At 37.1% G+C, this 14,653-nt stretch overlaps 1 protein-coding gene across 1 annotated transcript in view; it reads left to right on the plus strand.

Moving 5' to 3' along the window:
• Positions 1-14,653, plus strand: part of MGARP (mitochondria localized glutamic acid rich protein) — a 29,445-nt gene that overhangs the window by 287 nt on the left and 14,505 nt on the right. The window contains 3 exon segments of the mRNA XM_026064387.1: positions 1,432-1,535; positions 2,638-2,740; positions 7,526-7,741. Of these exon segments, the coding sequence (XP_025920172.1) occupies positions 1,432-1,535; positions 2,638-2,740; positions 7,526-7,741 (423 nt within the window).

Genomic DNA, 14,653 nt, shown 5'->3' on the forward strand with positions numbered 1-14,653 from the left:
GGCAGCTGGCCGGCTGCCTTTCAGCCTCAGCGCCGCTCCTCCGGTGGGCCGGCAGCTCCGCGGGAAGGGTCTGTTCTCCGCCGGCACTGCGCYCTGCGGCTCGCTCTCTGGAGAGGCGGCTCAGGCGAGGTCTTGCCCTTCCCCTCCCTCTCGATGAAAATAGATTTTGTAGTAATTATAGATGTAAATTCCCCTGCCCCGAAACTAGGGAGCTCATCGTTTTCTTCCCTTCTACCCCGGGGAGGGGTGGTGGTGGGGGGAAGGGTGGATAATCGATACAGTGGTTTCATCTGTAGTCTCTTAACACTGTGGCTTGCTTTCTGGGGAAGGCGGTGTGAATCAGCGGGGTGTGTTGCAGCCATGGCTTTTGCCGCATCGCGAATTGTGTAACCAGTAGCGAAAACCTTCCAGCCGTGCTGGGTGCCTGTGGGCTCACTGAGCCCTGTCGTACCTATAACGTACAACCTTCAATAGTAGACTATTGATGAGAAACCACAGCAGCATTGTGTATATAAATGTTAGAAGACCAATTAGGATGTCTAAACATTGAAGAAGAGTCTGAAAAGTACATCATGAGACAGAGGATGCTAAATGTAATCTGGCACACGATAGCAATAGTTTGAGACTATTTCTGCAGCTGCTGACTGCAATGCTTGGAGCCATTTTATGTTTAATGAGAGCCCCTTCCATGAGATATTTCTCATATGAGCTACTCATCCAGGATGAAGCTATGAAATTCAGCTGAAAGCTTTGGTGATGAACAGAATTACATATATTTATTATTCCTGGGTCTTTTTTTGAGATGTACTGTAGAATTCTAAGGGTCTTTCAAGTACCAAAATCACAGAAATGATGAACAAAAATAAACAGCGAACACTGCTATCATAGTGAAATAAGTACTCAGTTGGTGATAAAACTGTGTATGCCTGCCTGCCTGCCCTGTTGGCCAGTATTTGAGGTTATGGGTTTTAGCAGGTTTTAAGGTCAGCAGTCTATTTGGGAATGAAGGAATGTGAATTCAAAGGGAAAGGCCTTCTCTTAAAGTGTTCTGCTGTTAAACTGAAAGGGATCTGTTACCTCTGATGACCTTGATGGCAGCAGGATTGCATAGGACAGGTACTTTTACGTGTCCTTAGGTAGGACATGTCTATGTAGACTAAATCCACTACTTGGAAGCTGATAGGCAGGCAGTGTAGCTCACAGAAAATCTTTGGGCAGCCTCAGCCTTTTATCTCATTTAGTTAGGCACCACGCCTTGTCATACTCAGTTGTGCAAAATGCCATGATAAACCGTACCTTCCAATTCTGCTTCAGCTTTATGTTTAAATCATCTCTCCCCATAAAAAGAAAGAAATATAGCTTAGATCCCATAATTCTATTTTGTGATCGTATTTTAGCAGCACTCTTCCTTAATATCAATGGTTTTCGTAGCGCCTCTTCGGCAGATGTCATCTGGGAGTGTTCCTGGCTCTTCTGGAGAGAACATGATTTACTATCTCCTGGCTGGTGTTGCTGCTTTTGGTGGTTTATATTATGTAAGTGTTTGGAAGTAGATCTGTTTGTGCTTTCCGAGTTGACTTGATTTAAAGTGTGTTCTGCGTTAAAGAATATGGTGAAGGTGTAAATTGCATCAATGTAATGTAGATGATATAGCATATAATTAAATACAGTCTAAAGTACAAAACTATAAGAAGTCAAAAATAAGTTCAGAGAGCTAGTGAAACTGAATGTCTATTGCTTGTTTATTTTACTGTTACACTGATGCATAGGGCTGTTGTAGTTTTCAGTGGAAAACATACTTAAGACTGTGAAATGAGTGTGTCTAGAGATGGAGTAAGGCTTCTACCTCCAACCCTTTGCTTTTTCTTGTCAGCTGCAAACATTAAACACATATCAAAGTAGGTAAGACACGCGTGAAATAAGATGCATCTGAACCCAGAAGGGGAAGAATATGAACCCGTTTGGTTGGGGCACAAAGAAAAAGATAAGATTAATTATTAGAAAAGCATGTTCAAATTCTGCAAGCATCTATTTTTTTCTGACTTTTCTTTAATCATTTTCTTCCTCACATCTAAATATGTCAGACTTTGTGCTTCATGTCCCTAAAGCCTCCATTTTGTAGCTTCCTTTCCCTCCACAATTTGAGATAGTGACTAGCACATCCCAAAGAGATATGTTTTCCTTTCCCACAAAATAATCCTCTTAAATGATAAGTAGCTTCTACTTGTTCAAAATCTTTCTAAGGTAGAGCTGTGTGATTGCATATCTAAAAGAATAATAAATTCTACTGCTGTCACTTTTTTATTACCTTACCTTTTAAAAATATCTTGTCCTTACTTATCTTTTTAAATATTCTGTTCCATTCCCAAAACACTGCAGTGTTTTGTGAAAGCTGTACATTATCTTGTATTTTACTTTCTAACAATGGAGAAATATAGAATGTATGAATATGTTAGTATAACAATTTTTTTTTGCCTTGTTTGTATTGATTTGATATGCCTTTCAAGACAGGCAATGGCACTTGTTGAAAGTGCATAGGTTTTTGTTTTTTGAGKTTTTTTTTTTCCTTCTCTCCTTCATGTAACCTAGTAGCTGTAGGGATGTAGCAATAAATTTAGATATATTGTTTCCTTTCAGGCCTACAGAACAGTCAGTTCATCGCGCAGCAAGTATATTGAACATATGAATATTCTTCATGAGAGAGCTGAGGAGCACAAAAAGAAACATCTGTCGCACAAGGGTGAGTTGAGCTCTTTTCTCTCCTCCTCCCCCCCCCCCCCAAGGTGCATATGGATCTGGAGCAGGCTTCTAGCTTAGCTAATCAGGCCTAAACAGTGTCATCCGTTGTCCCTTGACTGCGAGTAAAGGTTGTACAGTGTTCTATTAGAACAGATTTTGGAGAGGAATTTAATGTTGAGGCAGTGAATCTGTCCTGTGATCAAACTACAGGAGTCTCTTTGGATGAAAAGAGTTAATATGTGAACCATTAATTGTATATTGGGCATCATCATTTGATGACTGAAAGCTTAATGAAACTTGACTAAATGCATAATGCTGTCAAAATCAGTTTTGTCCTTTTGTTTGTTTGTGGCGGCAGATTATATCTTTCTCTCAGCCAACAGTCTGGCTCCAGGCCATGTGTCATCAGGGAATGCATTTGTTCAATCACAGTATGTTGAGCTAGGAAAAAATATATATATATTGATATATGATAATATTTAAAATATTGTAAAATAAAAGCCATTTCTAGTTCCACAGCTTTGGCTTTGTCATTTTTATGTTACAATATTGTTGTCTAATAAGCAGGCACCATCTAAATATGACAATTCCTTCCTTACTATTTCTTGCTTAAATAATTAGACCAAGTTAGATCAAATACTTGTGATGGAATGTTGTTTGTGTCTACCTCAATTAGTGTTACAATGAACTTAATCTAAAAGATAGAAGTTTAGCAAGCATGGTCTTGCTACGAAAAGCAATTAAAAATGGTGTGGTAAGAATCTCACGCTCTCTCTCTCTTGCTCTTGCTCTCTCTCCCTCTCCATATATATATCTATATAGAGAGAGATATATATACACATTTAGTTCTTATAAAGTCTTTGTTTAAAAATGAAGCCATAGCACTTGAAGCTGCTCCATATTTATTTAATGTATTTGCGTGCATGCAAAGAATAGATTTGAATAGAAAGTGCTGTGTTTTAAAATTCCTTTTCAGTGTGAGAACGTGCTTTAAATTTTCTGCCTCTAAAATTATATCTTTTGAAGTTGTTAGTCTTCTTGAATGAAGTTACAAAATGTATGCTTTAGTTTTAAAGCTTTAAAATTAAAGATAGTAAAGCCTAAAATGGCAAAATACCTTTATTTCTCTTCTCTTTATTAGCTGAAAACAATGCAAGTTTTAAATTTCCTCTCTGGATACCAAGAATTTGACCAGGTTTTAACTGCCATCCTTCCTTGTCCCTGAAACAAAAAAATTTAGCAGGACTTCTGAAAATTTAGGCATCCTTTGATACGATATGCTGTTTTCCCTTCATAAATTATGAAAACACAACCTGTCATCCCCTTACCTCCCCCCCCCCCCCAAACCTTTATTGGAACCAAAGCAGATAGGTGTTCCTAGTGACCTAGTGTTCAGCTGTTCAGAGAAGAAATGTTGGCTACTAAAGCATACTCAGAAGAACACAGTAGCTGTAAAAGGAGTAGACGAACCTTCCAAGGCACACAAAATCATGTTGTTATATTCCTCTTTTTTTCTTAGGGTTCACTACTACAAGGTACTGAGAATTTTAACCCTAGTCTACCAAAATGTTTGAGTGGAATATCAGCAAAGTCAGCGGCACTGTTTACACCCTGAAAGCTATACCTATATTGCAAATGACTGGGGTAAGAAAACTCAGGGCTTTGTAAATTATTTCATTGTGACTTCAAGTACTCTCCAGACATCCCATAATTTGATGCCTTGTGCAACTTAATAACTTGCTCGCAGAAATGTCACAATCAATGACAGATGAGTGCTGCCTCCCTTATTATGGGTAGTAAGAAGTCTAGAATACTTCTAGTATTACAAGTATTATTCAATATTAGACTCCTGACTAAATGTTCAACCCAAAGTTTTTGATTGGATGTTTGAACTAATTCCATACAACAATACAAATCTACTGTTGAATCAGCTTTAACATACTTTTTCCTACGGGCTTTCTTTTTTAATCCTTCATCATTCCCAACTCTGTGCTACCAAAAGAGGTTTCTGCTCCTGTTTTTCCTATGGAATCCTCTACATGCTTTCTGAAAAGCCTTAACATCTGTCTTCCTCTTCCCCCCCACCCCCCCCCGAACTCCTTGCATAATCATATTTTTGTGTGTATCTTGTTGCACGCTGTTACTATAGTATTGCTTTTCCCAGAAGTGCCACTGCAGCTTCTTTCTCCTCACATTCATTAGATTCAGTTAGTTGTTATACTTTTTTTCACAGCAAGCATTGCTGCTAAGTGATAAAAGTCCTGTTCCAAAAGTAATCTAACATTTTTTTTAACTTCACATAAAATCAAACTTCAAAATAAGCTATTAAACATAGTGTTGGTAACAGTATGAAATGGTGGATAAAAAACCAGCATGTCAAACAGCACATTTGTGGCATATTTGCTGTATGTATAGTGGTAAGGTGGAGAAAACCTTATGGTTTTCTGGAAGAACTTATGCTTACAGTTGGGGAGCAGTTGATGAGAGGGAGACTCATCTGAATGAATTTCAAGACTCAACAGTGTTTGCCCCTACTCTCCCACCAATTCCTCATTCTGAGAAAATTCTCCACTTGAGTACAAAACCAAAATGTTTGTTATAAAAAAAACTGCATGTAACAAACGAGGCAGCCAAGATAAACAATCAAATGCTATTCCAGGTTTGCTTGTTTATTAGTGGGTTGAAATAGTATTTAAAAAGATGAGATGGTTTAGAAAAAGATGTAAGAACAAATTTTCTGTAGCTCTTCTTAATGGAAAGCTACTCTCAAATGTAGGAATAGATTTTTAAAAAGCCCCTGGAAGAAACCTGACTAGAAGTAGCAGTAGGAAACCTGGGACATCATTTGAACTGTAAAATGATGTTTGCCTCACAGAATATTTTACTTGCTTATTTGGCAAATAGTGCAGATACTGAGTTATGTGTCTTTCATTCTCACGGGTCTCCTTTAAACTTGTTCCTGATTGCCTCCTTTTTTAGCAATGATTTTTCTTTTTAACTTTGTGAAGCTGATTCAATCTTTCTAATCATTACTTTGCTTTTACGCTTTCCAGACTAAAATACAAGGGAAATCTCTTTCCAAACCTGAGGAAGTTAAATACAAAGGACAGTTGTTCACGCGTACCTTGCAGCCTACCTTGGGATGACTTTATGCCTTCTATTGTAAAACTCCGTACTTGTGAGACTTTAAAGAAATATTTATGTTTGCAAGGCCAAACCATATTGAGCTACTACTGAATCTGCTCTGTGGAAGGCAATTCTGAGATTGAGAAGCTGGCTGTTCTGAATGAATGCACTCTATATTTGACTGTCCAATAAAATGTACTGAATGTTGAGCTTGGCTATTAGTCTGTTCTTTGTGTAATCAGTTTAGCTTTTTGAAAGATAGCTTTCTCTTAAAGGGACATGGTCAGGTTGCTTAATATAATCTGTTGTTTTTCCTGATCAATGAGTAGACTTGTGTTTGTGCCATGAACTGGCATAAGAAAACCGACAAGTAAAATGATCAGTTGTTAAACAGATCTAGAAGAATAAAATAAATTCTGACTATGTCTTTTTAAGCTTCTTTTTTTCCCTTTTTCTATTCTTGCTTAGTTTGCAACTGTATTTCAAACTTTATTTCCTGTTCTGTTTTTCACCTGGTGAGYTGGGTCTAGTGGTAAACTCTCAATGAACACTTGCTATATTACCTCCTCTTGTTTAACTTGGTGCATGTTTGCATGGTGTTTGTGCATGTCTTCTCTCTTGCTTTGTGCTGTTAGTTTTTAATGATTTGTCTCAGCTGAGTTTGAAGTAATGCATGCTTGTAAAACACTGTTTTTTTTTCAGATTCTATAGAGTCTTACCCACAGCAGGGTAGGCAGTTCTTCAAGAGAAAGCTGGGATTTGCGAAAAGAAAATGATCAGTCATAAGTGGTCATACTTCTAGTGAAGCTAACTCTGGCTGTTTAAAACTTACCATTTATTTTCTTATTTATGCATCTAATTTCAATATGGTTATCCTATTTGTTTATTCTGCTCCACAGATTTTATATTTCTTACCTGAGTACTGTGGCTCTTACTGGATGTCTGTCCTGCAGTCAGGAGTGTGATCACAGTGCACTCAATCTAGCTCTAAAGCAAGCAAGGTGAATAGGGCAGCGTAGAGCTAAGAGGAGGCACAAAACCCATTCAAGAAACGGATTGTGTGTTGGGCTCTGCGTTGTTGGAGTTATCGCCAGCCAAGTTAGCCATTTTGAAAACAGCTTATGTATTACCTGAGAACTGAAGTCACACCATGCACTGCAGTGCACTTAAGCTGTGAACCTGACTGATAATGAGCTACATAAAAGCTTTTAAGTATGACAGCAAATGTCTTATTCCACATGTGATAACCTCACTGCTGAGCACAAATGGGACAGGAATCCTGTTCCCATGAAGTCCATGTGTGCTGTTGCTGCCCCTTTCGGTAAAGTGGGTTTGGAGAGACACTTAACATGGTCCCTATCACTCCCCCACCCCACACCTTACAGTCACATGCTTTATGCAACACTATTTCTGTTACTACAGTAAAGCAGTTGTAAAACTCAGTAATTAAGAATATGGTTTCCTGATCTTGTAAACATCTCTTTTGGTGCTACATTAGGTGAGATGGGTGGATTAACTCCTGATTTCTTGCCTTTGTTCCTGACCCCAAAGCTTAGCTTTTCATTTTTAATTGAAGTGATGATGGTAAAAAGCAGTTGGTGAATTTGTTGCATGCAAGCACTTTACGCTTTCTTTATTGTATTAAATAAATCCTTAAAAGGTGATGAAGAGGAGACAGCTGAAGTCACTGAAGCAGAGACAGCCACAGAAGAGACTGATACAGTAACTGCTGCTGGACCTGCAGCACAGGATGAGAGTTCTGGGGTATCCTCAGAAACTGGAGGGGAGAGCAGCTTACCAGCTGCAGATGTACCCGCTGCTGTGGAGGGAGCACAGCAGGAAGCTGCTGCTAATTCAGAAGCTGCTACAGTGCAAGGTTATCTTATGAATGCAGTTTGTGTGTGTGTGCTGTGAGTTTTTAAACCACTGCTTCTTGCTACAGAATGTTGAGAACAAACATCAGCATTCCTAAGGGGGTTTTCCTGCAGTGAAAATTAATTTAGGTGTTACCTCGACATATCATGAGTGTATGGTAACAATAACTTTCAAGAAAGTTCATTAAATCTGTGCCTCTAAGTGTGCTGCCTGTGGTACCAGCATTATTTTCTAAGACTAGTAGAATGAAAAGTTTATTTTACTACCACATTCTATGTCTCTTTCAAGATTTTATGTTCAAGTGAGCATAAAACACTTGCTCCAGCCATCTGGTTCATAAGGGTCTGTTAAGGAATCTAAATGCTGTATTTTGCTATTCCTAAGACATTTCACAGTAGCTCATGTAGCTGTTCCATTAATGTAAGATCAGTAAAGTCTTGCATATCAACCAAAATATCACTATATCATCAGTGATAAAGAAACATCAGGTTAAAATTTTCAATGTTTAATAGAACATCAAGTTGGTATTAAATACTTAGGTCAATAAGAGACTACATATCAAGTATTCTGAGCAGTCACCTTGTTTGAAATATTTTGGTTTACCCTACCTTTTTAAAATCACAATAATACAAATGCTAAAACTATCCAAAAGTTACATAAATAATAGGATTATAATTTAACTTGATTTTTAGCAATCAAATTTATTTATTGCTAAACTGCAGCTATAGACAAATCACTTATCCTTTTACCTTTAGCTAAACCAATCAAAAGTTGAAAGGGATGCACATAAAGCAATTATAATTTTTTAGCAGATAGGAAAGTAATATTTGCATCTGGCATCTTCAGTTAAAGTTGCAAGCCCTTGATGAAAGAGAAACTTCACTATAATTCTTGCTTTGGAAAGGAAGACTTCAGTGTGACTAGCAAGTATGATTTTCAGCTTGTCTTAAACATGGAGTCTTTACTACACACCTATTTTTGACCTCATTTGAGAAAACATCCTCTCACGTATATGTACATTTATCTCCTAAATGCAAGTCAAACTTTCTTGATGCTGAGATTAAAAATATTTTGACTGCTAGACTTTATGTGGTTATCATAGCACCTTGAAAGGTATTAGCAGATACTGTTCTATTTGTTCTTCCAGAATTGTTTCCTCCTCTTTTTCCTTGGGGACTTTTTATGGAGCAACTGATGCATCTTGATTGCTTTTTAACAAATGAACTTGGGAGATAGTGCTGTGTTTCAAATGACACACTTCTGTGAAGGTTCTAGATATGAATGGGATTTCAGCTCATGTGTGAATAGTTCCTGTGCTCATCTACAAAAGAATTGATTATAAATAATGTATTTTAAAACAATATTTGGTCCAATGTGTTAAATGTAATACAGCTAATAGAAAAGTATGAATAAATATTTGTAAATATCTTTATGTAAACAGCAATAATCACTACAAGAGAATAGTTTAAAAATACTGAGTCTTTAAAGATCTCCATTTCTATAGAATATTCAGATTATCTTAAAAAAAGAGAGAGAGAGAGAGGAAGGAAGTAGCCCTGTATGTGTTAGAATTAGCAAATCAGAGATGTAAAGACATATAAGATGTTTTTAAATGTCTTGGAGTATTTACCCCTGTCACTCTACAGAGCAATTGCAAAGTTTCAGTTTAAAGAAGTGGACATTTGCTTGTAGCAAGAAGTGGCTGAATATTCCTTTCATAATGCTTATCTAAGGATATTTATTATTTGCTTGATATTGTAGTATCTTGCATATGATAAATGTTCTTGTCACTCTCCTGAAGATGAGGAAGCTAAGGCTCTTGAATCTTTCTTGAGAAACATTGTGTTTAAATGGACTAAGTCTCAGGGTCTAATTCTAGATGTGGTGACTTTGTGTAGTTAGTGGTATTTCATGAGAGCAAACACGTGCCTTTCAACTATTAGTTACTGTTGGTATTGACTGGAAGTGGATGTGGTGAATAGATGTTACTGATTTCCTAGGTCTTTTTTCCCCTGGCAATGTAGCTATGGAAAAACTCTTCTGTTACTTGGGTATTTAAAAGGGATTCTGAGGGCTTTTTCAGGCTTCCTCTATCAAGTCTTGCTACAGAGGTTATTCTTTGCTGTGTGGTAAGGTTGGCAGAAGTGAACCTGTGGGGGATAAAATTTTTGAGAAATGTTTACATGTTGTTTCAGCCATCTTTCTTCCAACCTCTAATCGGGATGTTACGTATTAGTCAAAACATTTCATATCAAACAGCAGAAACTGAACTTCATCTCAGTAACTGCTAGACTCTAATGGAAGGGAATGTGCTGACCAGTGTAATGTTGCCTGTTCTCTTTGGCATTGCTGGGATGTTATAACTGGATTCTGAGATCATGTTTTTGTGCTGCTTGTACCTAGTCTTTCCTGCCACAGGTCACTGATAAAGACTGTTTTAAATAATTGCTCTTAATTGTTGTACTTAAATCAAGGGTGAGCTGCATAAATCTCATAAGAGTTCACATGATGTTCCTCTGCCAGGGCTAAGTTGTGCTAAAACTGCCATGTAACCTGAATCCTGCCATGGGAGGGTACAAGTCAGCAGAGGCTCATGTCACCAGGTCACCTTAAAATTAATCTGCATGTCTAATCTAGGTCCACACTGCAGTGAAACAACAAGACTCCTGAAGCATTTGTTCCTCAAGTCTCCAAGGAATTGATATATGCCTATGGCTTTTGACCACATGTAGCTTTTAACAAGCAGCATGTGATCTCATGCACACAAACTTAAACTAGCATCCCAGGCTTTAAAGCTATGTGAAAGATACAGTTTCCATTGACATAATACTTAAAATAAAAGATGGTGTTTTGACTCAAAAGTCTATGACCTCTATGTATCAATACTAGTCAGAGTGTTTACCTGCAGTAAACAGCTTTTTGTGTTTAAAAAACATATATTTTTATAATCTTTAAAATCATTCTGGAAATACCCTGCTATTCTGTATTTAACCAATTTCATCGTTTATTGTATTCTCTCCATTTAGAGAAAAATTTTCTGTACACCTACTGAGGTAGGGAAGTGTTTTCTCCTAGAGCTGACAAGGGAAATGCAGGCTTAYTCTGACAAGGATACTTATTTAAATAACTTACTAGTTTTGTTGATAGCTTGATGCTACTTCTGCAGGTGAAGGTGCAAGTATTCTCCTCATTGCCATTAAACTTTTGATTATGCAAATTAAGATTGTTTCTTTCTATCTGTAAGGCTTTCTGAAGTACATTTGGAAATGTAAGCAATCCAACTAATGGACATTCATCTCCAGCTTCAGCATATATATATATGTGTATAAACAAATAATGTGTGTATATGTACATGTTCAAACAAACAAAAAAAAAACCCTGGGTGTAGGTACTTAATATTTAATCAGAGTAATTGCAATTTTAGGAAGTTAATTACAACTTTAGCTAGCTGGAATTTTATCCTTGCCTCGATTTAAAGAACTTATCCTCCACTGGTATTTGAAATTCTGGGAAATGCTGTTGCCAAAAAGGTATTGTTACTCTGCTCTCATGGTTTTAGCTTCCTCTAAATGCAGTTTTCTGTACTTTATCAGTTGAGCTATTGCAGTCGCTCTTAGTCACTGCCTGATGCTAGTGTAAGTTTCATGCTATCTGCTTTTTAGTGTACACTGTGTTTGCGGACTATAAATTATGATTAATTAGTCCTGAGATAGAATAGATGCTATGAAATGCACAGATTGGTGACATACTATTTGCATTAAGCCTTGTTGTTGCATTAGTAACTGTTTTAGTTTTTGGATTGATGCTGTAAACTTTTCTCCAGCTCTAGTATTGAGGTTTGAGGTTTTGATATTATCAGCTGGAATAGCAAAAGCAATTATCCCAAGGCCGTGCTTTCTCAGACTTCTGACTTCTGTAACAGCACACTGTTGGGTGTAGGTTTTTTTTCTAATTTTGCAAATATTGAATGATGTGGACTCAGTTTAGTATTTCAAACACTCTTCTTCCATGACTGAATTTAGGGAGGTTGAGTAACTAGGTTTGGGGAGGATTAGTGTGTGAATGTGCCAGTGTTTTCCATGTTAAGCTTTGAATGGCATTGTAATGCCAGTTGTCTGCATCCTAGAGAAAGGAATATAGGCTGCACTGGACAGGAGTTGCTGCTTTCTGTAGAGAACTTTTGCTGACTCTGGCGTAGTGATGCCAAACAGACAAAAATGCCCCATGTGATCAGTGTATATTATTTGTGCTTGGTATGTTACTAAACTCTGTGTGAGTATTCACATGCTTTCTAATTTATACTGGGACAATGGGAGTGTTTTGAGGACTGCTGAAAAGTCCTCAGAGTTACTTGTACCTGCTGATACTTATTCAGTCTTTCAGAATTGAGTTGCACAGTAGAATAAATGCATTCTTCTAATCATATTTGGTTTTCTGAGATGTAGGAAGGAGGAAGACATGTTCAACCTGGAATTCTTTACAACCTCAGATGTTGGGGTAAGATGCAGAATGGTTGGGGCTGGTCAGACCTTCTTATTCACGATTATACCACTTGTTTACAGTTTGACTTTGGGCAAGTGACTACACTATTTTTTTTTTTTCCTCCTCAAAACCTTTGTCTTTGCCTGTATAGATCAGAAGCTYCTCTTAACAGGTCTATTTGCCATTTTCATACATACAAAGCCATTGCATTAAACAGATCTCTAGATGTAGATTGGTGCAACACAAGGCAAGCATAGACTGAAGGAAAGTATTCACATCATCTGACTATATTTATGCCTGATTACTGACTATAATAAAGGTCTTCTATTCTGAATCTCCTTTTAGAGGAATCTTTTTTTCACTGATTATAGTATTCTAGCTAGCTAAATTAGGCTTCTAGAAAGCAGAATTATGTGAATATTATTTTACTGGGGAAATATTCATATCTGTGGAAATTGTTGGCTGTTTTTTCTTCACGTTTATCCCTTTCTTCGTTTGTCCCTCTGGCCGTGATTTTTGTTTTCTATCCCCCTGATTGCCATATGTTGGCCACTGCTCTCTTATCTTTCTCCTGGCTTTTCCTTCATAAAACCAAGCTTGTAGATGAGCTGTTATAGTGTAAAGAAACACAAAGTTTTTGTAGAAAGAATGTGAACAAAATTTAGAAAAGGCCTCTGTAAAAGATTTATGAGTATCTGAAGACATAAGCTGGTAGATAGGAGAGACTATTCAGTTTTGATCACCTTATCTGAAAAGAGAATTTTACAGCATGTACTGATACTTTTGCATGCACTGATGTTATTACTATATGAGGAAAAAAATCCAGTAAAATGGAAAAAGGCTAGCACTTCCCAGCTAAGAGTGCAAACAAATAAATGTGGGAAAGTGGTTATACAGAATAATTACATTTGAATCAACTGTCTTTCTATTTTGCTAYTGTAGAACAAGGGTACAAGTAACTACATTAAAAAAAATTAAAACTGATGAAATGACAAAGTGAATAATGTGTAAGCGACTAACTAATTGGTGAGCGACAACTTACTTTGACTCAACCTAAACTTGTTAGCATTTACTTCACATTAAAAGTTAGTACCTGTGTTCTTAGGAAAAGTTTAAAAAATGCAACATGCAGAAATACTGCATCTGTTAGAGATACTGTCACAACATTGCAGATATACTGCAATATTTACAGAGATAATACTGCAATATTTAGAGAATGGCAACACTGACTTCTTTCTGTTCTCCTGTAGTGGCAGTGCATACAAGAAGAATGATGGGATTCTTATATTAATTTTTGGCTAGTGTTTCTCATTGCAGAGGGAAATGTCTTTTTCCCCAAAACAACATGGTGACATTTGCTCCTGTGAAAAGTATCCAAGTGAGTAAGACTTGGCACATTGTTTCATATGAAAAGTGCTATAGAAAATGCCCATCTTAAATGTAAAATTTTGTTAGAACTTTTGAAAGATTTCATAAATCAGGTTATTAGAGCATTTTCATATATGTGTTTGTATTAACTTGCACTAGTTTTCCTAGTGATCTATTCTAATCAATGAATAGGTGTTTGTTGAAAAGACACAATGTGGATTGTTTCTCATTTCTGTGAAACTTAGGAGGTCTGCAGCCTGGATGCTTTAACACAGTAACAACTTTGTAACAAATATAAAATGACCTACTTGATATTTTGCAATACCTCATATAATTTCCTTCTGGATTAACATACTATGTACATTATATAATATGGGATATGCACATAGGCCTTATTGTGAACATTACAGACATCTCTCTGAAGCTTTTTTTAATCATCCATTGCAGAATAAGCTCATTTGTAGTGAGTCTTCTAGTCATTAGTGTGAACTAATGAGGCTTTTTTAGGAACTGGTGACCTATATTAGACATGAGTAGCTTGTGAGATGTTTGCTTGAATAGAGGTGTTTCTTTCCTGCTGTTTAGAAAAACATTTTATTTTTAAGAACGTGCCTCATAACCCTGTGGTTTAGGCTTTCAGATGGACTTCATGTTTATTTTTATCTGTGTTACTTATTGGTGGCTTGCAAAAAGAAAAAGCATATCATCATAGTGGCAGAAATGATTAGGAATCTTTCTCTGTTCCTCAGTTTCCCAAAGATCTTTGGATCTGAGTCTCTAGTTCAGGTTAACCTAAGGAATAGCTGAAATGCCAAGGGGAGAAAACACTTTCCTGATATTAATAGGCTATAGTGAGCTATTATTAAGTAGAGAAGGCTGAGACTGAATACATTTCCATCCAACAACAGATCAGAATCACAGAATCGCTGAGGTTGGAAGGGACCTCTGAAGATCATCTAGTCCAACCCCCCTGCTCAAGCAGGGTCACCTAGAGCACATTGCACAGGATTGCATCCAGGCGCGTTTTGAATATCTCCAGAGAAGGAGACTCCACCACCTCTCT

Source organism: Apteryx rowi, unplaced genomic scaffold, assembly GCF_003343035.1.
Source record: "Apteryx rowi isolate R43461 unplaced genomic scaffold, aptRow1 scaffold_215, whole genome shotgun sequence".
Taxonomy (NCBI): domain Eukaryota; kingdom Metazoa; phylum Chordata; class Aves; order Apterygiformes; family Apterygidae; genus Apteryx; species Apteryx rowi.